We start from the raw sequence: 26,144 nt of genomic DNA, 5'->3' as shown, positions 1-26,144 counted from the left end.
CCGCTCCTGGCGAGGCCGCCAGGGGGCGGCAGAGCGCCGCTAGCGCGTCCCGCGCCGCCGCGCTGACGTACGCGTACGGCAGCCAATGAGCGCGGCGGGGCGGGCGCGGGCGGCGCGCGGGGGCCGCGGCGGCAGTCTGTGGCGGTGATGGCGGCGGCGGCGGCCGCCCCGGCCCCGGCCCTTTGCCGCTCGGTGCATTGGTTCCGCCGCGGGCTGCGTCTTCACGACAACCCGGCGCTGCAGGAAGCGCTGCGGGACGCCTCGTCCCTCCGCTGCATCTATATCCTGGACCCTTGGTTCGCCGCCTCCTCCGCCGTGGGCATCAACCGCTGGCGGTGAGCGGGCTGAGGAGACGTCGGGCCCTCAGGCCACGGGAGGGGGTCGGGACGCGGCGGGAGCGATGGGCCTGGCGGTGGGCAAGGGCTTCCAGGGGGGGCCGGAGCGCCTTTAGGTCCAAATCCCGGTGCCTTTCCCGGCCCGGCCCACGACTTGCTTCCCCCCCGGTGCTCTCCGTACAGAGCCTTGTCTGCTTGGCCTCGCCAGGGCTTTGGCAGCGGTGTTGCCTGACTCTGGGGGGGGGGGGGGGGGGTGCCTTCAACTTTATGTAACCTCATTAGACTTTCTCCTGACGAGCCGGGCGACTGGCTGAGAGCAGCAACCAACGGACGTTCAGGTTTAGGAAACGCTTTATCCCTGAATTTGGAGTCAAGCGCAGAGAATCCTTGGAGCTGCGTGGCTGCACCACGCCTTCCCGCTGCCCTTCGGCTGCTGGGTGCACCCGGGCATGTGTGCAGGCCTGCCTTCCTCCCATTCCTCCAGTTTTTACGAAAATGCACTTTGGAAGGTAGAGATGAGGCTGTTAGGGCTTTTCCCCTCTACAAATGGGGAAAATATATGGCATGAGTCATGCCTGCAGGGAGCAGGACTTCTTGTACTGGTAGCCAGTAACATTACATAATGCTATTGTGTCAGGTCTCAGCTGGCTAAACATTTGGAAACCCAAGCCAGGTAAGGATTCTCCTCTGCAAGACTCCCCTGCGTACAAACAAAGCAGATCTCCCTCAGCCCTCACACTACCCCATTAAGGGTAGTGGACAGGACAAGCACTTGGCTAAAAATCAAAGGATTGTTAAAATGTCATGTGGCTGTGCGTTAGAGGAGCTGTAGTTGTGACTGACTGCCTCTGCGGTGCACCTTCGCTTAATCTTGGAGGAATGGGATAGTGTGGGTGACTTCTAAGCATTTCCAGAACCCACATCAGAGGGTGGCTTAAAAATTGTGAGTGTGCAGAAATGCCCACAATGTACATGTTCACATTACAGAAAATTATGGATTCTGTTGCAGCTTAATATCCTAGGAGCCTGAAGTGATCTTTCCATAGACCAGATTTTCTACAGGCAGCAGCAGACAGAAATGCTTTTCACGTGCTGTTGTTCTTGCTAATTGACCTCATTTGCAAGAACCAAGGCAGGGGCCCCAAAAGATTAATGCCTGATCCATTTAATCCTTGTTTGTTTCTACCAGTGTTGCGTTGCGGAGGGAGGGAATCAGGTAGTGGTTTTATGTATGTTGTCGTCATGGAATGTATGAGCAGGTGAAGTTTTTTTAAAATACTGTTTTCTTGAAGGTGTGTGCCTACTGCACATGTCAGAAATTAACACCACTGGCTGTTAGGCAAAAACATATTGCCAAATTACTTATATTTACCAGAGTTCCATTGGTTCTCATTGGCTTTTTTTGCTATTTTTTTAATGCAATTACTTATATTCAGAGTTCTGTGCTCCAAAAGCAAACGTTTGTGTTTTACCTAGCTCCCAGAAATTTATCATGTTGAAAATCCCTTATTAATTAACTGTGCAACACGTGTGAGCCATGTAGGACTAACCCCTGTTTGATTTTTAGAACACCTTTTAAAGTTGATATTCCTATTTAATAGATGGAAAGTGGGCTGGGGGTAGGGAAGTGCTTTGTTTAGGTTACCCGGACCTGGTTCTGGGTCTTCTGTACTGTGATACCGGGCCCTTCTTTCCATGAACCCCAAGTCCCTTTCTCCCTCAGGAGGTGCAGAGAGAGCTTGTTCTATCTCAAAGCTTGCAGATCACATTAAGGGCAGTGCTGTTGAGGAGAGAGGAAGTACTCACTTTGCAGGGCAGCTGTAGCTTAGCTTTCCTTAGCTGTGTGTGGTCTTAAGGGAGCTGATGCAGATACTCATGTCGGGCAGGTCACACTGCAGAGCCGGTGTGTAAGAATGAGGGAGAGGTAGAGGTTGGCAGGCTCGCTCACAAAGGGTTGCAAGTTTGGCAGCAGTGCCATGTGCTGTTGTGGAGATTTAAGTTTTAAAGCTGGTGTCTTTTGCAGAGTTAGACAGAACGAAGGGAAGTTACGATGTAGGTGGGGTGATGTGTGGCTGTGAAAGCAAAGATGATACCTTTCATGTCTTATAGCATAGTGTGGGATCAGTAAGACACACCATTAAGTGCAAAAAGCGCTTAAATGCTTTTTTACATTTTTGGAGTGGGAGGAAATAATCAATGTCATGGCATGCTCTCATCTGTGCATCTTCATGGTGGAAGATAAATTGCCGTTCTGTTTGCAACCATTCTAAGTACAGATAATTCTTGCCTTGGGAGATCTTGATGCTCGGTCTCGTGCTACTGATGAGCTAAGAGTGTACACTTCTCTGCCTATTTGTAGCCAGAACTGTAAAACTTGCACAGTTCTTGCAGTAATTCATTACCTTCCTTGGAGTAGTGTATCAACATCTTTCTACTTCATATGCAAAATCCCTCCTGCCCCAGAGCCCATGAAATAATATACTGTAGGAAATTGCACAGTGTGTGCTTTTCTCCATGTCATAATGTGGAGAGAGCAGCTGGCGGGGGAGTGCTGCCAGCTCTGAGAGACAACATGGGAAGGGGGTTGCAGGAAGAAAAAAAATCCTGGAAACCTCTTGCATCTGGACAAGCAGAACATCCATATCAAAGGCTGGGAGCTGGCTGGTGCGGCAGTCTTCTAGCAGTTGGTAGGCAGACCAGGGATTAATACGAATTCTTGTTTTCTGTTTCTTATCCTAACTTTCAGTTTGATTTGGTGATGCAGGCTTGCTGAGTTCCATGAAAATTCTCCTCATTTGTCTTTTAGCTGTAACTGAACTGACTGGCATTAACTGCTGCTGTTTCTTCTCTGCAGATTTTTGCTTCAATCTCTGGAAGATCTGGACAACAGTTTAAGGAAACTCAACTCTCGCTTGTTTGTCGTGCGAGGGCAGCCAACAGATGTCTTCCCAAGACTCTTTAAAGTAAGAGAATAATTTTCTGGAGCATAGTAAAGAGTAACTGATGTCCCAGTGCTATCCTTGTTTTCACTCACTAATGATTTGCTAGTTGTTGGAGGTCTCCTCAGCTTCTCTTTAATTATTACTAATTCTTCACTATAACAAACTCTTGTCTATAACTACAACTAACTAACTACTATCCATAGGTACCAGCTTGAATACACTCTTGAACTCCGACTTGCAAAGAAGTTCAGTAGCAGGGTGTAACCTAGTACCACGGTCCTTGAGCTTCTCTTTTGGGATGGTGGTCTTTGCCTCTGTTTCTGTAAGTCAGGTCACAGCCATGGCTGGACTGGGTATTAAAATTTCTAAAGATGTTGAGAGCTTCTTCCCTACTGCCCATTGTCTTCCTGCAGCTTTTACTTGGGAAGACTGCTATGTCCATACATCTTTACAGACAACTGAAAAAGCATATTGATCTTTATGTGAATTGCAAATAGGGCTTTGTATTAAAATTTCAAAATTCAGAAGCTTTTATGGTCGCTGACCTTCCTTTTCTTCTGTTCAAGGCTGCAGTTCAGTCAGCTCAGCAGCAGGATATAGCTGGACTCCAAGCTTCCTGCTGATTCTGTCATTTAGGATGGTGGAATATGCAGTGACCTTGGTGGTTGATGATGGATTACTGGGATACATTTCTAAAGTGATATGACAGTGCTGCAGATTTTGAGAGAGACAGGGCTGGCAGGAGCATCACCTTGAATATCAAGGTTCCTCAGGCAGTATCATTATTCAGTGTCCTGCTCTAAGATTGTATTTCCCATTGACTTTGAAGCTTTTTGACAGTATCTTTGCTAGAGTGACAAAGCTAAATGAAAAAAAAAAAATGGTTCACAGTAGCCTTATGAGTTGGGTTTGTCATGTGGACTGTACCTTACATATGGTTGACAGAACTAGTGTCCCCAAAGCCTGCTATAGACCAACTGTCAAGAAGGAGGGCTAAACTTGAATCTATGCTCTCCTGCTGTAAATGGTTCTGATGTATATTTTCTGGAGGAGGGCGGTACAGTGGAGGGGAATCAGACTATGCAGGTCAGAAGGGGCACTGATACTTATTTTTGGCTTCTGCATCTTAACACATGATGTAAACTATGTGCCGCTTTTAACCTTTTCAGAATTTGAGTTATTTTTATCTTTTGATTTGCAAGTAAGTTCTGGCTAGTACTAGTTCATGCCCTCCTTATTTTAGTTCAAGGTATTCACAGGATAATTAAAACGTTGTTAGAGAAAAATGTTCGCTTGGGTCAAAAAACAAAAAGTAGGTAGCAGAGACTGAGGCTTGGAGAGAGACGGTTGTGAAGTCAGCCAGACCCGCTTTTTACTGCAGTCCTTTGTTTTGCCTGAGCAGGTGCGTTGATGAATGTCTTAGATGTGCTGTAACAGAGCTGAAAAGAATGTGGGGGATGTTTATGCTATTATATGGTAAATGTATGGCTTTCATGGGAATTCAGGCCTCTCCAGAGCTGCTGCACTGAACAGTGAGTTAGCAGCAGCTCATGCCTTGCTGTCAGCTGCTGTGGAGAGTTATGTCACCTGTGGTAATGCAACTCTTAGACCTAATATAATTTCTGCTCTTGCTGCCAGTAGCTGAGCTATGTTGTCGATAACAGTTGCTGCAAAGGCACTATTATGCATGGATACCATGAGGAGAATTGTACTTGCTAGCTCTGTGTTAACCTTTGCAGAGATTTTTTCTCACTTCCTCTGAACAAACATCCATAATTTTACCTACTCTATCAAAGAAAAATGTGTCAGTTGTTCAATGGAGTTTGCTTACATCCCTTTGGTGTGGTTTCTTTCCCCTGCAGTTTTTCTTTGCTGTAGGCTAGATACTAAGAGACAGGTCAGTCATGACTTTTCTTTTGTGTATTTGCAGCAATTTATTGTCATACAGCTTACTGTTTTCAGGTTGGTTGTGCTCTTCTTCCTCTATGCTACTGTAACACATAGAGTGATAGGCTTCTCAAAACTAGGAAATACCTGAATTTGAAGTTTTGTATTCTTACCTAAAATCTCTGTTAGCCTTAAATGGTTTTTCATTCCGTTCCTTTATTTCAAGGCAGTACTGTATGTTTCTTCAAGACCAAAGCCATCTTTTCCAAGCCTTCCGGCTGATACTGACTTTCTTATAAAAGAAAGAAAAGTTTCAAATGAAGCTTTTAAATCACATAGGAGCAGGGCAGGGCCTGGAACATGTCTGTTTGACCCCTGCTCTGAGTTATGGATGCTGTCATGTTCTTGTTTTGAAAAAGGAGTGGAGGACCTCTCTGAGACGTACATTCAGCGATACATAACTGTTTTAGTTCTCTGTTCTTCCTCACACTAATTTTAGGATTGAATCTGAAAGTTTAGAAAAGAAGGGACTTGTACAGTTGTTTTCTGCTTCTAAATTCCCTTCCCCCTTTTTTAGCATTTTTTTTTAATGGTTTTTAGTGAACTAATCACATCTGTTCTTTGTGCTTTGTTTCTGGTTCTGGTTCCAAGGTGGAAAAGACTGTCCTGTATGTACAGAATGTCTCACTCAGAGAATGTGGTTCATATCTTAGTTGTGTGAGGGGTTTTTTAAGTGTCTCTATAGATTTCTGGCTGTGTTTGACTAAAGTGTTTGCTAAACAAATCTGTGGACTGCTGCTCTGCTTGATGTCTCCGGAGGTTCACTGTGAAATCTATTAAACCTCTTCTCATAGGATTCATTTTCTGAGGAAAACTAGGCCATAGTCTCTGAGAGCAAACTGTGCTCTGGAAGAGGCTGAATGCTATTTCATAAGGCCTATTCCGTGTAACCTATGAGGGATCTATTAAAGGTGTGAAGATACCGAATAGGTGCATGGCTCAACTAGGATAAAATAACTCCTCAAAGGCAAGACTTTAATTTAAATCTGAATTGCAGTATCATACTCTATTGTGCTGACCAGAAAGGTTCACTCAGTTGCCATCCTTTGTCCTGCATTTCCCACTACCCTGTTTTTTGCTGTTTGGGTTGGACCTTGGTCCTCTATTATGTGATGGCTTTAAAGGGACACTGGAAAAAATTTAGAGTACTGGTTTTACTTAATTACCATCTCCACATAAAAATGTGGGGGGTTGAGCCAAACTTATACTGAAAGAGTTCTCTGAAATGCTTTCTCTGCAAATGCTGGAACAAGATGGTAGGGTTACTTTCAGATGGCATTTGCAACAAAACAAGGTGTTGCTAGGCTTGGGAACTGAGCTGTAACCTAAGAACATTAATGAAGAAGAACTCAAACCTCCTCTTCCATGCTTTAGACCTGCACAGCAGATGCAGTGTTTGCTAGAGCTGATTAAATTGTTGATTCTTTGGTTTTCTGTATTCCAGACTGCTGTTCCTCACAGGAACCCTCTCTAAGCTTCCAGGAGTCACCACTGTCCTTGTTCATAATTGTTCTGGTTAGTAAGAGTCTTCTGTTTGACAGCCGTGTGTGTTGTGCTTCTTCCAGGAGTGGGGAGTCACTCGTCTCACCTTCGAATACGACTCGGAGCCATTTGGTAAGGAGAGAGATGCAGCTATCGTCAAGCTGGCCAAGGAGGCTGGCGTGGAGGTGGTGATCGAGAACTCCCACACCCTCTATGACCTGGACAGGTACGGGGGGAGCAAGGGCAGAGGTGCTGCCTGGGCTAGGCTGGGATTGTCGCGTCTGGGAAGGCTTCAGTCTCCTCTGTTACGCTGATCGCTCTACGTTGATCACTGTCATCTTGTGTGAGCCTAGAAGGTGTCAACAGGATTACTCTGCACACTCGCACTTTTGATTAGAGCACGTCAAAGTGCTGACAGTGACGTGCACAAAGGTGTTGCCTCAAGCTTATTAAACTCTGTACTTGACAGTCATTTAAGTTGCTCAGCTGTGTCCTATTGATTGTTCTCCTTGAGCATGTCCTCACTGCGTGGACTGCTTATTTTTGCTTCATTGTAATAAAGATAGTTGAGCTGTTGTCTCAAACAGGTTATGAAGGCAGGGCTTTTAACTGTACTATTCTTACAGGTTGCTTGCTTCTTGCTTTCCTCCCCCTCCCTTTTTTTTTTTTCTTTTTTTTTTTTTTTTTTTTTTATGACTTGTGCCAGTAATGCTGAATGTAGGCTTCCTCCTACAAATCTCTAACATCTATAATTTCCTATGGGAAGGAGCTTTGCGGTTAGCACATGCTGCATGGAAATGTTTGTCTCTGGAGTGAGGGGGATTCTTCTTGAACCTGTCTCATGAGCAGACACCGCTTTCTAATTTGTGAATTAGAAGAGATCATCAGTGATTGTTAAATCCTCACCCCTTTGGTGTCAATGCCCCTCACATCCTTCCTCGTGTCATCTTTACCTTTGCCAAGGTGGAGAGTCCTAGTTAAGTTTTCAAGTGGAATCTGTTCCATATCTCCTCTGAGTTTTGCTACCTTTCTTTATACTTCTAGGCGTTTCTAGACATGGAGAGCAGTGGCGAAAACTGTAGCTACTGTTCAAAATGTATGAGTGACATGGATTTTTACAGTGCTGTAAGGTCTCCTGTCTTCTCCTAATAGTCACTAGCATTCTTTTTGCTTTTTCTGAGTGCTGCGAAACATTAAACTGATGTCTCAGGGCTTCCTCCGAGAACGGTCATAGCTATTTGAGAGGCTGCTACTATATAAGTAAGTTTAAGATGGCACAGCCATGCATATGGAGAAACAATATGACCAACACTGCATTTCATCTGATATTTTTGTCAGCTGGTCATGTGGTATAGAGAGAAATTTTTAAATTGCCTTTCATCTTTAGCCATCCCAGATAGCTTATTGCGTCAGTAAACTTTATCATCATGCTCTTTTTTTGTCCCTTCTGAGATATTTTATGAATAATGTTGAGCAACACAAGTCCTAGCTCAGCTCTGTGTAGGATTTCTCCTCCTGTTGGAAAAATGGATTCCAATTCTATCCTGTATCTCAAAGAATTTTCTGTCTTCAGCAACCTTTCTCTTTATCCCCATTTATCATGTTTTTTTTTTAAATTTTCAGTGAGAGATTTGATCAGATGGCTTCTGAAAATCCAGGTAGAGTTTATTAGCTGTATCTCTCTTGCCCCAGGTTCAGATGTCACTAGCAGGTTTTGAAGCATGACTTCTCTTTACCAAGGCCAAATTAACCCTCCAGCATATTGCATATACCCATGCATTCACTGATTCCATTAGTATTTTCTACCCATCTGCCTAAGCACATATCAGACTATTCTGTCATCCCTCTGGTGACCTTGAAACGCTATTTAAATCTGGAGTTGTATTTGCTTTTTTTTACCTCACAGTATTCAGACAGTTTCAAGGCAAGTGTTACATGCCACAGCTATTAGTTTGGGTACTTCTTGATGTCCTTTACAACTCCTGGGTGGATGCTTGCTGGTCTGGCAAGCTCTTGCTGTTCAAGCATAACTTTGTTTTGTGGCATTTCTCCCTGACCTCCCAGGCTGTGACACCTCCTAATATATTTCCTTAAAAAGATTCAGAGTTATAACCTCCCTGAATACCTCCATAGTGAATACACGTGAGAAAATAAATGCAGGATTTTTTGCTGTGCTGTTACAGTCTATGTTTTTTTTTATGACTTGAGCACCTCTTGGCCCTATAAATATCCTGGTGTGTCTGTAAAGGGAATTTAGTTATTTTTTTTTTACTACTTATGCTTGTTTTAAAAGGTTTCTCAAACTTTCATTTGGGTTGGGATGTGCAAGGAGGCTGCTTTTGTGGTTTTTAATTTAACCTACTGAAGTCTGGGATTTTTCTGTCTTTATTTCAGCCTCCATTTTTCTGAAGAATTTTGCCTTCTATTATCATTGCTGATGCTATTCTTTAATTTTTTTGACTTCTGTGATCTTTCTGAAATCTTTTTTGATGGTTTGTGTGTAATCGTTGATATTTTTTTTTCCCAACATCTTCAAATCGTCTCTGTGTTGCCTGTCAATGCTTTGCATCTCAGATTGTTCTTTTTGCTTAGTACACTTCCTTATTTTTATGAATTTCTCTGCTTGAAACCAAAGCTGTTATGATATTGTTGCTCCTGGAAGGACATTAAATTGATGCATGCCAAAGTCACGGTTAAAGCAGGCAAGCGATAACCAACATTTTCAGCTATACTTTAGCACTGCCTAAGACCGGATAATTAATTGACTTTCCTTGTGGGTTCTTGATTAATTGTTCCATGGAACAGTCATTTATGGCAACTAGAAAATTGATTTTTGGCAGGCAGCGGGGTGTGACAGCTACCCAGTCTGTGTGGAGGCAGCTGAAGTCTCCCGTTACTCTGACATTTCCTGGTTCTTGGCATCTCTGAGATTTCTCAGCAGGCAGTAATACAGTTCTAATATTGTATTTCTCCTGGAAGCCTCTCTCAGAGTACATTGCCCTCCAGTCGTATTAGCCAGTCTTTTAACTCATGGTATGTGTTGTCCCTCTGCTCACCAGGTTTTTCCTGCATTATTAGTAACCTGGTGTTAGCATCCTACTTCTCATCTTTCTTTAATCAAATTGCTGACAAGATTGTCAGGCCTGGTTTTAAACAATTTAGACTAATCTTTCGCTTCTATATGAACAATTCCAGCAGTCCTTCTGTTGTCCCCTGCCATGTATTTCTGGTACCACCTCCACCAGCTCCTTTTAAACATTTACAAAGAGCCTTTCAGTTAACTTGTGAATTTGACCAGTTTTATGCAGTAGGAAGATTACAGTATGCTCCTTGTTGGCACAGCCAGCATAGCTGTGTGATTATCCAGAGCATCTTTCCTCTCCTCTCCCCCAAAACAAGGAGAGGACTACAGAAAATCAGCATCAGTGCTGGAAAATACTCTGAGGAAAATCTAGGAATTCCCAGTCAAGGTTAGCAATGTTCAGATTGTAGAAGTCAGACAGAAAAGATAATCTCTTGGGTATCAGCTTAGCCTGCTCAAAGCCTTTACTTGACAATTATTCTGTCTCACAACTTCCAGCTGACAGGTTGTTTTGTCCCTTCTCTGGATCTGCATGTTTTCTCCTCCTTAGGATCTAAATCCTCCGTAGTCTGCTTGCTGACGGTCAGCACTGTGGTTTCCATAATCCCGGGCAGGCCTGGGTGATTGAGGGAGAGTGGTTTAGGTCAGAGAAGAACACTGTGAGCTTGTATATCTGTAGCATGCATCAGGAGCGGCTTTTCCTCAAATATTCTAACCTTAGGCTGAAACAGTAGTTAAATGTGTTTTAATAGGAACACATACTAACTTACAGGAACCAAGCACTGGGGAGAAACATGCACACCTTGGTGGTTCTGCATTTCTTAATTACACTACGTCAAAAAAGTGGTTTATTTCCATCTGCGAAGGTTAAGTCAAACTTCTGCCTGCCAGATCTTGTTATCCTCGTCTGTCTCTCGTGGTGCCCTGGTGTCAGGTGTTTTCCCCCTGTGCTGATACTTAGCCTGTCATCAAGTCAGTTCTTCGTCTTTCATCTGCTCTTTCATTCTGTGGAAGTTGAGTAGTTTGTCCTTTGTCTGTTGTGTGGAATATCTGTTGGTCATCTCTCCGTCTCCTCTTTGAATCCGTAGAAATACCCTTTGTCTTATGTATGCGTAGCCCTACACAAGCTCTCTGGAGCGAGGATTTAGATCAGAGCAATTGCATAAGCCGGCGAGGCCAACTAGTCTGCGGTGGGGTGCGTTGTCGAGCAGCCTGCTTGCCAAGTGTTGGCAGGCAGCTCTTTCTCGCGCAAGGAACCAGGGGGGAGTACATTCAGTCCCTTGCCAGAACTGGGCCCTGTCATTTGCAAGCAAGCTGAGCTGTCAGGTTTTTGAGGCGAGCAGCTTTCCCTAGCCCGGTAGCCATCCCGCTGGGGCACTGCCATGGAGATGTGAGTCAGAAGCTGACACCTGTGAGGGGGTGCATTTGAAGTCTGCAGATGCTCTGCTGTCACAGGTGACTGACTGTAGGATACCTTATAATCCTAGCAGCACCAGAACTATGTTTGGTCAGGTTTTGGTTGTTTGCTTTCTTGAGGTAAAGACTGTGTGACTGACGGTCAAAAAGACCCTCTAACTTCTGGCATCGAGGTACCGCTGTCAGCGCTGGGCAGTGCATTGCTAGTCTGGTAGCACAGCCATTTTTCTGCGTGCTCACTAACACCACAAAGGTTAGGTTTTGTATGACGGAATACAGTGATTCTGCTCTTCACTGTTCCATTCCAAGAAAACTCGAAGAATAACTGCCACGTGTATTCTGAGTTGCACTGGGGGAGAGGGATGAAATGGGAGTATTACATCCTGGGGAGGAACTTTTTTCTGTCACTGGGGAGAATCCTGTGAGATTGTACTGCCTGGGTTAGGAGGACAGTGGAAGGAAAGGACTTCTACTTGGGGGGCTTCCTGTCCAAATTTTTGTACAGAAGACTGAACAGCACTACGATACCCGGTGTGTATAGTATAATACCCAATATTGTACAATACCCAATATTTGATACTTCTTTTCTTGGCAGTATTGTGAAAGGCTCGCATTTTGTTGCATAATGCCAGTGTCAGGTGCCATGAAATGTGCAACTTGTCCTAGTCCTATCTCTTAAAGACTCCTGTCCCAGATCCAACAATTCTCTGGTTAGGAATTTAGGAAGGCGGTAACGTCACTCGTATTCGTGTTCTTGAGGATGTCAAATACAGACACTGGCACCCACCTGCAAGTCACAGCGATTTGCTCCAAGTAGCTGTCTCTTCACAGAAGTTACAGCTGTGGATCTGGGACATGGTATGATAGTGTGGATCTCAGACTGAGCTGCAGCCTCAGCAGATCTGTGGAAAAGGACTGAAAAAAGAGGCAGTGTTAAAGAAGTGGCTTCCCTGCCCCCATCCCAAGCACCTCAGGGCAGACACCGTGTAGTTTTGCCACGTTTTCTCTTCCAAGCTCTGAACTCCTCTGGAAACAAGGCAACCTCTCTAGAGTGCTGTAACTGGAAATGCTGATTTTCTGGGGATCTCTGGCTGGTGTTGTTCGGGAGCCGCAGCGCTCAGAGCAAGCTGCAGAGAAGGCTGCGGTGGGTAGTATTTGTGAGAGTTTGTGATCCCTTGCCGTCTCTGGGGTGGTACCCAGGGACAGCCAGCTGAAAACTGCGCGTGGGAAAGCAGAGGAAATGCTCTCTGGTGTGAGGGTACGGGACAGAACGTGTTACCTGTAATGCTCCCTTGGCTTGGAGGGGCGGCCAGGACTGCCGTGCCCACACCTCCATCACGTTTATAGCCTCGAACTAAAAATGTCTAGCACCTTGCACGCATCCTGACTGCCCTCCCTCTCCTGCCCTGTTCTTGTGTCTTTTTCTCCCCCCGTTTACCACTGGCAAGCAGAAAAACGGGAGGAAACTGGAGGTGGCGTCATTTTTAACCTTTGCAGCAATGCTGCCTGGTTTGCAGGGTCTGGTCCCTCGGCTGGCCGCGGGTGGGAGGCCCGGGGCTCCCGGCCGGCCCCCCCGCCACGTTGCAGCCACTCGGCTGCGTGGGGAAGCTGGGTCGCTGCGGATCACGCGTGAGGCTGGGGAGGGGCCCTGGGCCGGCATGTCGCTCCTCCTCGCTACACGTGCGGCTTCGAGGGGGAAGGGAAGGCACATGGCGTCTGCTGAAACACTCGGCTTTAAGCCCGGCCCCCTTGCATAAGCTGTTGACAGTAATGGGTGGGGAAGGCTGCTCTGCTTCGGCTCCTGTGTGAGCTGTGGGGTTGGCTGCCTTAACTTTATGTAATGCTGGCGATCCCTGTGCTGTCTGCTTTGCTGTTAACTCCTTCCTCTCCCTGCTGGCATCTTTCACTCTGGGGAAGCTTACCTTGCCTGGGGGGCTTCTCAAAGCTCTCTGTCCCTGGAAAAATAAAGGCAGAGTGGCCCTAGCAGGCTGTGGATGCTTAGTGAAGTAGAGGATTGGGGAACCGTGGCTGCCTTTTCTATAGCATGATCTGACGCAGGTGAATAGTATGAGGCAGGTCTGCTTGTGACCTTATGGCATGGGGGAGGATGGTGATTTCTCTAATCACAGGGAGAGAGAAGAGTGACGCAAACTGGGATTTGTCTCATCCGAGATAAGTGGAGGAGGGATCACTAACAGGCTGGGACCTTTTGTGTCAAATGGGGAGGAAGTAAGGTCAAAATCAGGTTAGGATATCTCAGGGTGTCAGGGGCACAGATGCAGGTCTGGGATTTGCCATTCTGGGGAGAGAGAAAGGGTGTAATCAGATTGAGATTTCATACAGGGGTCTGATGAGGAGCTCTGGGAGAGAGATGTGATGCTAAGCTTCATTCAGCTGGAGCTGTTTTGTTGTTTTTCCCATGGAGATGAATTAATCTGTGGGGGTTTATTTTCTGGTGTGTTTTAAGGGGTGTTGGTTGTTTTTTAATATCCCTCTGAGGGATGCATCAAGTGGAAGCTAGATCTATAAGGATTTCTGTATCCAAAGTGAAAGGTTATCCAGAGATAGCAGGCTGCTATCATTTCCTTGTGTCTTTTGTGGCATCGAGGCTGTGCTGTTTTACCTTGCTTATTTTATCTCCAGAATAATTGAGCTGAATGGCCACAAGCCACCCCTCACCTACAAGCGTTTCCAGGCCATCATTAGCCGTATGGAGCTCCCAAAGAAGCCGGTGAGCACTGTAATAAGCCAGCAGATGGAGACATGTAAAGTGGACATCCAGGAGAACCACGACGATGTGTATGGGGTCCCGTCCCTGGAAGAGCTGGGTATGTGTCAAGAATGAAGGCAAGGGATAACCGCCAGCTGAAACAGGGTTTAGTGAAAGTGCTTCTGATGCCTTACTGGTGCCCAGGACAACTCCAGTGTTCCCATCTGACCCGGGCTGCCTCTAGGCCGTAGAGGCAGCCTAATGTTTTCAGCGAGTGCTGAACCTCCTGAAAACAGACTCCTGTCCCTTGCACTACTGTCGATGCACAGCGTCCCCCTTTAGCGCTGCTCTGAAACGCGCTGCATCTGTCCTTGTGTTCTCTGCTATACTGAGCACGTAACCACTGTATCAGTGTCTCATGTCCTCGCCATCTGCTTTCCTCCTACTGCCATCTCTGACACGTTGTGTAACAGACCCGAAGAGGTAAACTAACTCTATCCCAGGCTTAGATCATTTCATTCAGTTATTGCCAAGCAGCACCAAATTGGGAGCTTAGCAAGATGAAAGATATTACAGAAGCTTCTTTCAGTCATCCTGCTATGCCTTTTGGTCCTGTATTTTTCTTGGAGAAGGAGGATGAATAGAGAGCTGAGGCATGAGAAATGCAAGGCCTACATCATGGAAGTGAATCTAAATACACGGGAAGAAAGGATTAATGCAGAATACTGTCTGCATGTGTGTTACTGGAAACTCCATATCAGCTTTATAGGGGTGTCACCTTGTACCTTAAGGCACAGTTTCAGCAGTCAGGAAAAAGCAGGGGACTTCACAACAGGAACATCCGAAGGGTTGCAGTCCTGGGTAGATCTGCTTCCTTTAATGTCAGGCCTAATGTGAGACTGCCTGCAACCTTCCACTGCTCTGCTTGCTGCCAGGGGAGCAGCAGAGAGCTCTGTCAGCCCAGAGCAGTGCAGAGAAACTGCATTATTGCTTCCCCTTTTGCATTGGGTCCTTCAGCACTAATCCAGTGCCTTCCCCAGCACCAGCTTTCAGCAGAAATAGCAGCTTCACCAGGAGCAGCCAGGCTATCTAGTGAGCTCCTGGTGTCCACGACAAGGTAGTTTATAAGACAGAGCTGTGGAGGAGATGTTCCTTTGCCAGCTGCTCTGGCCTTTGGAGCAGAGCCCTGTGGGTAGCTGACACACAGAGAGGGTCCTGGCATGTGAGCAATGGGAAGAGTCCCTGGAAGGCTGCCTCAAGCATTGCAGGGAGAGCCTCTTGCAGTGCAGTGTCACGAGCAGGTTCTCCTCATGTTCCACAAGATTTCCCTGCTGTTGAAGGACTAGCATGGCAAGTAACCCGTGTTAGGCAACTGCAGTACATAGTGTCTTGCTGTTATTAATGCTTAATCCCATCCATACACTTTGTCTAGGTGTGGCTTCAAATCTTACAAAGTTCTTTTCCTCAGGCTTTCCTACAGATGGTCTTGCCCCTGCAGTTTGGCAAGGAGGGGAGACGGAAGCCTTGGCGCGGCTGGATAAACACTTGGAAAGAAAGGTAATCCCTGTTATTTAAGTAGCAATTCCTGCAGGCTATGGCTCCAAACAAAAAGTGTTGAGTGTTGGCCACTGCTCTGTTTCCCTGCTGTTCTTAGCAATGGTCACAGCATTCACCTCTGGGAAGGGTGTTTGGCATTGTTGGGAGCACTCCCATGATCTTGGATTGTGTGTGGAGCAGGGAGCTCCTGGGTGTCCTCACACCCAAAGAAGTAGCGCTGTATATTAATTATGCTGCTGTTTGAAGCACATAGGATTCTTTTCCTTGTTTCTGTGCCTCAGTTTCCTTTAGAGGAATGCAAACTTGAAAACTCTCCTGTAAGTTGCTCAGTCCCTGCTGCACGCCATCTCATTTTTTCTTTAACTGAAGTATTGGTGAGAGGACATGTTCATAAAATAATGCCTTCTTCCCCTTGTACACTGGCCTGTTAGCATGTTGTCTCACTGGCTGACATTCCTTGAAATACCTTGATGAAATTCTTTGCTGAAATACCCACATTTTTTCTGTGGGGCACATGTCCTTCATTGTAATGCACAAGGCAAACAATTTCAAAGTAATGAAAGGGGACCCAGCTGCAGAGGCATGACTCAATTTTAAACAGTTTCTACCTTTTTAATGCTAGGTGGCTTCATTCAGTCATAGAGTTCAAACCATAAATTCTTGTGCTGAAGGGTGAATAAACTGTCAGTGTAATACTCCACAGAAAGCTCTGGATTTCCCCAAATTTTCTTGTTTAGTGTGTGAAATGAGATAGACGTACCCAGACATAAACAATGGTGTTAGCATATGTCCCTAGAAGCTCTCAGGGTTATTAGCTCCTGAATGCAAAGCAAATTTAGTCCTTTTCTTGGCCCAAATGACTAAGCGGTTTAAATCCTGGAGTAAAGGTTTCACATTTCTTGAGTGGAGTTGGGGGGGGTTGGGATTTGCCCACTTGAGATCTCTCCCAGCAGTAGCTGGAAGTGAATAGAAGAGAATGTACTGTCACATCTGAGCGGCCTCGCCATCTGCACCTTGGTAGTGTCCCTCAAATTTGGGGTTTTTTGGCTCATTTCTCCTGAATATGTCTAGGCATGGGTTGCAAATTACGAAAGACCAAGGATGAACGCCAATTCGTTGCTGGCCAGCCCTACAGGACTCAGTCCCTACCTGCGTTTTGGCTGCTTGTCCTGCCGCTTGTTTTACTATCGTCTCTGGGAGCTGTATAAGAAGGTAAGACAAAAGGTTCACCTGGAGAACAGGCTGGTTTTGAGCATAGACAGCATGGTGCTGGTTCCCAGACAGTGTGCCAGAATTGTTGCCCCCCCTGTGTTTGGCTGTTGGGCTAAGCTTGTTGCTTCTACAGAAGAGGCTTTTGGGTGAGGAGAAGTGATGCTCCTGTATATAGTGGAGCAGACCTTAAATCTACTGATACCCTGTTCTTCAGCCTGGATTCTTGTGGCATGAGCCATGTGGAGCTTTTTGGTGTTAGGCTCGGGTCATTCAAGTCTCTCATCAGTGTACTGATGGAGCTAAAAGGGAGTAGTCTAACTTCACCCCCTGGGGTTTCTGGTAAAGGGTGATCTGGAGTAGAGCTCCTTTATGGCAGTTATCAGTAACTGACTTGGGAGTTGTATATAAATGCATGGGAGGCCCACAGCTCAGCTTAACGAAGCCAATCCTCTCCCGCGTGTGCTATACCCATGCTGCTTCTTCCACAGGTGAAGCGGAACAGCACGCCTCCCCTCTCTCTGTATGGACAGCTTCTGTGGCGGGAGTTTTTCTACACAGCAGCCACAAACAACCCGAAGTTTGATCGTATGGAGGGGAACCCCATCTGCATCCAAATCCCCTGGGACAGGAACCCTGAAGCCTTGGCAAAGTGGGCAGAGGGCAAGACAGGCTTCCCTTGGATCGATGCGATCATGACCCAACTGAGACAGGAAGGGTGGATCCACCATCTGGCCAGGCACGCGGTGGCCTGCTTCCTGACCAGGGGCGACCTCTGGATCAGCTGGGAGTCAGGTGTCAGGGTGAGTCTGGCATTTCCAGAGGCTTGCAGGAGGCCATAAGGAAAACAAAGTCTCCCTGGCCCTCGCTGCAAGGATGGGCGCACAGGTACGGCTTTTGCTTCACATGTAAAAGTTGCGTGGAAGAGAGGATTTGCTAGGGGGCTCTTGGCCTGCCAACAGCCTGCCTTCTTTCTGCCTTCTACTGTGAGGCTCTAACAGTATCAAGAGTCTCCAGTAAGCGTAACTAAATGTTAGTGGGACCCACTGGTAAATATGGACTGGGGTTTCGGGGGCTTTTTTATTATTTTTTAACAAGTTCTCTCAGTCCATCTGTTTTCTTTGCAACTTCAATGTGACTTTATAACTGGTCCTTTTTCCTCATTGTATAATCCATCACTGTGCCAGTCAGGGAATGCTTCATGACTGTGAAATCTGTCTAGAGTCTCTCAAGGAAAGAAGTAAAAGACCCTCCTCTTGGGCCATCTGAAGGGACAGGCAGCTTGAACCACTCCGCTATACATATTGCCCTACACAAAAAGTGGAGGCAGGGGCATCTTGTCACAAAGCTGACAAAACAGAGCGTAGCTGAAAGTGCATCCCAGGGTCAGATGCGAAAAGCGCAGCATCCGCGCATGGACGTGAGCGAGTTGCTGCTGGAAGCTGTGCGCTTCCCGGTGCCAGTGTGCTCTGGGACCTTCGGAGGGGTTCCTCCTCCTTGCTTTGGTGCTTGTTCTTCTGTGCAGCATGGTGCTTTGCATTTGCTTACACCTCCCGGGTTAGGATCAATACCCAAGGCTTGCTGCAACGCTGGGTGGTGATTTAGGGTGTAGCTGCGTGAGAGAGAAGCCAGCACTTCATCAGCGCGAGCAGACAGTGCCTCCCTCTGTGAAAGCCTCCAGAAGTGAGATATATCGACCAGCCAACTGGCTTCAGCCAGCAGATCGCCTCTTTGCCGCTGCTCTGGTTCCTAGGAGCTGTTCTCACAGCTCAGTGCCTGCCGTTTGAAATGGCATCTTGGGTCCTGCTGCCCCAGAGTCCTGCCTGGGGGAAGCTTTCACTCTCTTTTCCTTTGATTGCTGCAGGTATTTGACGAGTTGTTGCTGGATGCAGATTTCAGCGTAAACGCAGGCAGCTGGATGTGGCTTTCGTGCAGTGCGTTTTTCCAGCAGTTCTTCCACTGTTACTGCCCCGTGGGCTTCGGACGCCGCACAGACCCCAGTGGTGACTATGTTAAGTGAGTGATGTGACTGGAGCTTCTTTCTTGCTTGATCTGTGAACCGAAGTGGTTCAGTAGCCGACGGGTGCATGGTGCTTTCTGTGCGTTGAGAGCGCGGCACTGCTGCACTTTAAGTGGTGTTTGTGCCTCTTTTTACTTGTGCTGCAGGAGGTATCTGCCCAAACTAAAGGGTTTTCCCTCACGATACATCTATGAACCATGGAATGCCCCAGAGTCTGTGCAGAAGGCAGCCAAGTGCATCATTGGGGTGGACTACCCCAAACCCATGGTGAACCATGCGGAGACCAGCCGACTGAACATCGAACGCATGAAGCAGATCTACCAGCAGCTGTCGCGCTATAGGGGACTCTGTAAGTACCAAAAGTTGCAACAAAAGATTCTGTCTTTAATAGGAGATAAAATGGTAGGAGGGAGGGGTCATGATTTGAAATAGATAGCACTTGTCTCTGGCCAGTCCTTGCAAGAGGCAGCAGTCCCTGCCAAAGCTGCTCAGTTGGTTTCCAGGGAGAGCGAGCTCCACTGAGCTCTTGGGCAGCTGAGAGTGGAGTTTGATTAGTTTTGAGAGCTGGCAATGGCACAGGACCATCCATATGCCACCAGTGGTTCATTCTTCGCTTTGGAAAAAAACCTAGGCAGAGCATCCTGAATAAATATGCTGCTGGATCACGGTGTCTGTCTGTGGCCAGCACTGGGTGAGCGCAGCTCTGAACTCATCCTGCTTTGGGGTATGGATGTGCCGGTTGCCGATCACTAAGGTGTTTCCACGTGAAAAGCTCCTCTCACCCCAGGTGTTTGTTTCTTAACAGTGATCCTCTTGCCTTTCTCTAGGTTTACTGGCATCAGTCCCTTCATGTGTGGAAGATCTCAGTGGCCCAGTCACAGACTCAGCTTCAGGACAGGGCTGCAGCACCAGTGCAGGTGAGTTGAAGCTATTTGTGTGCTTCTGAGACAGTTTCATGCCAACTTACAGGCAGGAGCGAGAGATCCTTTTCTAATAAAAAGAGCTGGGAAAACAGAGATCCCATTCACCTTCCTTTAGGCTTTCTTCAGAATTCCCTAGGGAGCCTTCATTCCTAAAAGAGCTGAAGAATAGGAGTTCATTGAAGTGAATCTTTTATTGCCTGTATGGGATCATATGCAGCCACTTAAGGGAGAAGCACAGATCGCTGTAGGGCTAATCAGGTATAATTAAGCTGTCCTCTGTCAGAGGATACTTTTGTGTGTGTTCTGGGAGACTTAATTATTCTGCTTTTAACAAAGTTTATTCAAAAGTTTTCAGAGAGGCTGTGGCAACATCTCTCTGTGCTTATGCACGGCATATTCTTTCTCCCAGCTCTGTAGCAGGTTAGGCTGGGGTGTACTTGTGTGATCTAAAGGCAGGGGAAACATTGCGGTGATTCTTCTTCCTCTGCAGCGATGAGGCTGTCACAGGCAGACCAGGCTTCTCCGAAGCGCAAACATGAAGGAGCAGAAGAGCTGTGCACCGAAGAACTGTACAAACGAGCCAAAGTGACAGGTCTCCCTGCTCCGGAGATCCCTGGCAAGAGTTCATGATGGTGAGTAGTCCCTAGTGTGATCTGACCTAAACAACCTTGTTCTGGCAGCTAGCGAGGCTCAATCTTATTTGCTCCCAGCATTTTAATGAACAAAATGGACTCTCATGTGGAGGGAGGTGGCTCCTAACTGTAATTCCATAGCCCTGTAATTTGGCAGTGGTCTGCCCTCTGCTTGTTTTGCTTTTGCTTGACAAGCTGTTAACTCAGTTGTCCAGCAGAGAGCAGTACCCTGTTGCTAGAACAATCACAGAGCACAGTTGGTAGTGGGTTTGCTCTAGTGAGGCTCTTGCTTCTTCCACGGAATGGTTTTGCAGCCAGATTTGTAGATGTGGTGAGGGTACAGGCTGGAGGGGGGGGCGAGCAAGCGCATCCAGTCATCTGCCTGAAATGCTCTAGATCCCAGGAGGGAAGGAGCAGATCTCAAGTTCCACCAACTTGTCAGTATGAGGGGGGGAGGTCAAGGCAAATTCTCTTTTGCTTTTTCCTACAGCCAGCGACGAGCACCTTGCAAGTGAAGGGTGATGGTGCTGAAGAGGAGACCAGAGGAGGAGGGACTGCTGCCACGGAGGGTCTGGAACTTGTGATCCGCAACAGAAAATCTGGGGTCTCATATAAATGTGTAATTCCAATAGCTGCCACAAAAGGGCACTGCGTTACTCGTGCTTGGGAATATTTGGCTTTCTGGTCTCTCCAGAGAGCCAAGTATGTCTCTTAGCCATGCCCAAAATCTGCCCACATTTAAGGGGCAAGAGCCTTCTATCAACTTGTTCGCTCACAGGTGTATCTTTCTTTTCTGACAATGACTCGGTGCATGTGACTTGATACCTTGATGTAGGGAGCAGCATCTGTGCATCTCAGAAACAGTGAACATCCTTTCTCATCACTAGTACTAGGAAGTGAGGTGCGCTGATTACTTCAAATTATAGTAGGGGTTGAGAAGGAAGCTGCTACAATGTCACAAATAGAGTACCTGTCCTACAAGAGAACAGGAAAATCTATTTATTTCGCTAGGGTAGGCTGACGGGGGATGTAAATGCTTTCTGAGTAAATCAAGGTGGTACTCATGTGGGATGGAAATGAAGTGAAATGAAGGACAACTGTAGCACAAGAACAAAGAGATACAAACTGTCTGTATACTTGAAAGGCACTTAAAACTTCCCCTGCAGAAGAATCTCACTGCTGCAAGGTGAGCCGTAGTGCTGTTGCCGGGAAGAGGCAGCTTCAGAGCAGTTTGACAGCTGGAGCGGGAGGGGCTCTGAGAGAAGGAGGAATTCTTCAGAGAATAAGATCATGCCTTGATGCCAGTAAAGCAGTGTCCCAGAAGCTTGCTGGTCTAGATAATAAGGGGAGTTACACCTGGGCCCTGCACTCTACAGCATTTCCTTCCCTGAGTGAGAGGTCTCAGATGGAGCGACTGGTGTCTGGCGTGTAGCCTGGGGAGTGCCTCATACTGATAGGGGCTGTATTACACATCAGTTCCTTGAAGTGAGTCTTCCTCAGGCTCGGTCTGTTGTCCATTCTGTGTGGATGTTTGCTCTTTCCTGTACTGGCATCTGTGTTTCGACTCTCTACACAGTATACTCCTGTACCTCATGCCCTGCACACTGCTCCTTCTTGCCATTTGCATTCACGCTGGTGCTTTGTAGTCTAGCAGGACAATTGTGTAGCTTTCCCCGCTCTTAACCGTACACTCCTTGGCCTGCTCCTGTTATGTGTCATTTTAACACGGTGCTGGCAGAGTGCCTCTGCTTGCCTTCCCACCTAAGAGGGCAAGGGAGGGTAGTACTGCAGAACAGCCTCTTTTTTTGGCCATTTTCAAGAGGGATTAGATCAAGTCGTTAATCCTGTGCAAAGGGCTGCTGTTGGCACTATTTTCATTTGCTGTCCAAAACCTTTCATCCCCGCCTGGCACAGAAAGTGTAGGCCTATATGTGAGCTTATGTAACTAACAGCTTTCGGGGAGCATAGGAATTGTCTCCCACTCTGACTGGGATAATCAGATTCAGTTTTGGAGCACATGTTTGAACCCAGGGCGGTGGGGCTTCAAACAGAAACTTGACTCAGATGTATCTGGGAAACCTGGAGTGGCTGAGTTGGGTCTGTGAGTTAATTTATTGAATAGCTGAATAACCTTTCCTTCCCACTCACTTCCCTGGGGCATTGACCCTAGTTTCCTTTTCCCAAGGGAATCCACTGGGCAGACTGACCAAGTAAAAGGGTCACTTTTCCTGTCCTTACATTCTTTAAACCACTTTGTAGAATCTGCCTGGTGGGTAACCCAGTAGTCAAGAAGTTTTGTCTCCTTCAGCCTGACCCAGACCTTACTGCAACTGTTTTGAGGGTAGAAAGGTGTAAAGAAAAAGAGACCCTCCCCCATCTTCTGCTACAGAGAGAAGAAAGGGAAAAGACATGCACTTTGTACACTTAGGTTACAGAATTTGTGACTTCTGTCATTTGGAGAGTTTCATGCTTAGGCAATGGTCTGTAAATATGACTTTTTTTTTTAATATATATATATATATAAATGTCTCTAACCCTCTCTTTGCTGTCACCCAAATGATTTCATTTTGTAAGTGGCATTTTTGGGGCTGGATCCATGGGGGTAAGGAGCCAAAGGGGAGGGGGAGGCAAAATCTTCTTAGTGATCTCTTAGAAAGCTTTGTGGGTAAGGAAGAAATCACATTTGCAAGCTTTCTGTCCGTGATGTGGATGGTGGCACCTCGGGAGAGCTGCAGTTCAGGTGTAGAACTGGGAAGGACACAGAGAAGTGCAAGGCCAACCAAAGATACAGGAAAAACTTCCTGCCAGAAGGCTGTTAAGTAGGCTGGGATTAATCCACTCTGGTATCTTCCCAGCTGAAATGATAGAAGCGTGTGAAATTGTGTGACAAAGGAGTAGGGGATGACTGCTGTTTTCTGTAAAGTTTAGGATCGGGCGTGTTCAGTTAAACTACAAGATGGCAGATTGAACGAGGCTGCACCTTCCTTACTTAGACGTTTTCGTGGCGAGCCCTTCCTAGTTTGTGGCTGCTAATGGTTTGAGTTCAAAAAGGCTCGACCAGGCCTTGAAAGAAAAATCCATCAATAACCATTAGTGAAGATACCATCTTTTTTTTTCAGGAAGGAGCAGAGGGTTGCTGGAGGCTGAGATAAGAAAGCATCATGAAACGGGTGCCAGTTTGAGATTATAGCGACTGTTTTGGGGGGGCTAGGTGGCAATACCCGACCTGATACAGGCACCCCCAAAGCAGGCGTAGGGTGAGCTCTCGGGGTTCGATGCTGCGAGAGCAGAGGCTTTCAGGATGTCCCCCAGGGTGGTGTGGAGGCTGCTCTCAGCTGCCGGGGTGGGGGGGAGTGTTGGGGCAGAGCTACAGGCAATGTGAATGTTGTTCAGCGTGGGTCTCCTGTCGGTGATTGAGCCTTTTCTCTTGCGGTTCTTCAGCTAAGTCATAAACTGATGCTAAATACACCACGACATAGCAGTCTGGTGACTAGCTGGGATGTGGTTGGAGTAAAGTTCTGCTTGTGCATTATGCCATCCTCATGGGTACAAACCCAATTACTGGAACCTTTTTTTTTAAAAAAACAAACAAACAAACAAACAAACAAACTCTTTGGAGAATTACGTGAGGTACATTACTTTCTCAGTACTCAGCCAAGACTTCAGGAGGTGCAAGTAGCCGCGCAGTTTCTCCTCGCTGCAGGCTTGGCAGTGCTGGAGCGTTAGCCTCAGCGGGGCGTGTTCGGGTAGCACCCGTCCGAACGCCAACCAAGCGATTATTTACAAATGACCCAACACAGCCAAGACACAATCTGAAAATATTTCGCATATATAAGCCTTTAAAATTTGGCGTCTAATTTGTTGGGCACGTTTGAGGTGCAAAAGGGAGGTTTTGAAGATGCAAGTGGTGTTTCAGAGAGGTGCTGGAGAGGAGAGCGCGGGTCTGGTCTGCAGGGAGGGAAACGTGTACGGTGCGTTGGCTGACGGAGTGAGGGTGCCGTCGTGCTCTTGCTGAGTTCTCTCATCTCCATCAAGGACCTTGTCGGCCTGAAGAAGTAACACTTCAGTGCTTGACGTGGCTCGCACATGACAAAAACATTTTTGAAAATAGCAGCCTGTGCCTTAGAAGATGAAGGGCCAGGATGACAGCAGACTCAGTCCAGTTTCCTGCACCCAGAGTGTAGTAATGTAAATTAAACCTGGAGAGGTGGAGTTTGAGGCTCCTTCTGTGTGCTGGCCAGAACATCTGTTCCCCCTGTCAAGGGAATGACGGCGATGTGGCTAAGGGTGGAAACTGGCTAGCCTTGGGTTTCTAGCAGAGGGTGACTGCCTGCTCCATGTGCTGGTGGCTGGGGAAATTCCCTTCCCTCCTGTCTCATCTGTCCACACAAAGGAGGGGCTGGAGCAGCCTCAGGAGGGGCTGGCTGAAAGGTTTGGAAGCAGAAAACGCACCTGGATATGAAGAGATGGGAGCCAGAGCCGCGGCGGCTGAGGCGGAGGAGAAACTGGAGCGGTGGGAGGGATGGCTGATGGAAGGAGAGCAGAGCGCTAGTCCGGTGTCCCAGCTGCATCTGGGGGGAGGTGGGGTGGCTCTGCCGGGGGAGAGGAGCAGGAAAACCTTCCTCAGCACATAACCTTTCCTCGGGTTTAACTTAAGGCTGAGAACAGTCGTGTGAAGTGAACCTGATGGTCAACTGGACGGTTTTAAAGAAACAAAAAAAGACAGCAGATGCCTTGGGAGAAGAGGCGTGGGCTAGGACAGAAGCGTGGCCTGCGTTTCGCAGGAGATGGACACGCGCTCTCCCAGAGGCCGCGGGCTCTGCCGTGCGGACGAGGAGGTGTGAGCAGCAAAGCGGGCGTCCTGCCAGCCCGGCCTGAGCCCGGGCCGGGACGAAAGGGCTGATGAGCGGAGCTGGGGGGAGCTCTGGATGCTCGGCCTCCCCAGCAGAAGGTGAGACGTGCTGGTGGTGATCCAGCTGCAGGAGGAGGAGGAGGAGCAGCCTTCCCTTCCGCCCCGGGTCAGGGGCCAAACGGCAGCCACGCTGCCGAGGAATCGTGGGTTTGGTACCTGGGGTTTATGCTTTGAGATGGAGCTGTGTCAGAGCTCCCCCAGCCCCTGAAGGGATGGGTGCTGGTGAGTCTCTTGGGTCCCGCACGCTCCCTGTGACAGCGAAGGGGACACCCAGCTCTTCTGGAGAGGCTGTCCCGGGGTTACCTGGGCATGGTGACGCTGTGGGGGTGTGCTTGTTTCCACGCTGGCCCTGGAGTAACATCTCTGTCGAGTTTGTCTGGCAGGAGACCAAGGCTCCCCGAGAGGGAGCAGGGCTGTGTGCCTTGGAGGATTCTGCCTGCTCTTCTGGGGAGGAGCAGCTGACGGCCTGGGTCTTGGCCAAGAACTCCTATTGCTGCCTCGGTGGCAGTCAACTCCCCGGTTTGAGAAGCGCTGATGGGACCTGCTGTCTCTTTACGAGTTCGAACCGCTAAAGCCGTGCCACCCACCCCATCCAGGACGGTCGCCGGCAGTAACCGGGAGCACGGTGAGCGTGTGGGGACTACCAAAAGCTCTCCTGCTCACACCCAGAAGTGGCCTTGGGACCTGAAAGTAGTGATGCTGCCCACTTCTGTGCGGAGCACAACCTGCACAGGTTTCCGAGGTAGCCTGCAAAGCAGGGGGAGGAGAGGGAGGGGAGAGAAACCTGCTGCTCGGGCTGGTGGGGAAGGGTGGCAGCGAAGAGCATTCCCCCAAGCTAAGGTGCTCCCTGTCTGTTCTGGGGAGAGACCTGCAACCTTGAGATGCATTTCCACGCCCCCCCCCCAAACCCCTCTGCCTTGCGCTTGTGGAACATGTATATAAACTACTTTTTAAATTCCCCTTGCTGTGCAAACAGC

The 26,144-nt window shown here is 47.7% G+C and overlaps 1 protein-coding gene across 1 annotated transcript; it reads left to right on the top strand.

The window, feature by feature from the left end:
* Nucleotides 1-110: 110 nt before the first annotated feature.
* On the top strand, nucleotides 111-22,794 carry CRY2 (cryptochrome circadian regulator 2). The gene is made up of 12 exons (XM_042790565.1): nucleotides 111-335; nucleotides 3,190-3,298; nucleotides 6,790-6,932; nucleotides 13,848-14,032; nucleotides 15,383-15,471; nucleotides 16,543-16,683; nucleotides 17,172-17,483; nucleotides 18,545-18,696; nucleotides 18,847-19,049; nucleotides 19,528-19,617; nucleotides 20,114-20,255; nucleotides 20,746-22,794. Exons 1-11 carry the CDS (start codon nucleotides 148-150, stop codon nucleotides 20,251-20,253), a joined length of 1,752 nt encoding a protein of 583 aa, XP_042646499.1. The 5' UTR covers nucleotides 111-147; the 3' UTR covers nucleotides 20,254-20,255; nucleotides 20,746-22,794.
* Nucleotides 22,795-26,144: the final 3,350 nt, after the last annotated feature.

The sequence above is a fragment of the Tyto alba genome, unplaced genomic scaffold, assembly GCF_018691265.1.
Source record: "Tyto alba isolate M040663 unplaced genomic scaffold, T.alba_DEE_v4.0 Super-Scaffold_18, whole genome shotgun sequence".
Classification (NCBI taxonomy): Eukaryota; Metazoa; Chordata; class Aves; order Strigiformes; family Tytonidae; genus Tyto; species Tyto alba.
The sequence above is the reverse complement of the archived record's forward strand: the minus strand, read 5'-3'. Positions and strand labels throughout refer to the sequence as shown.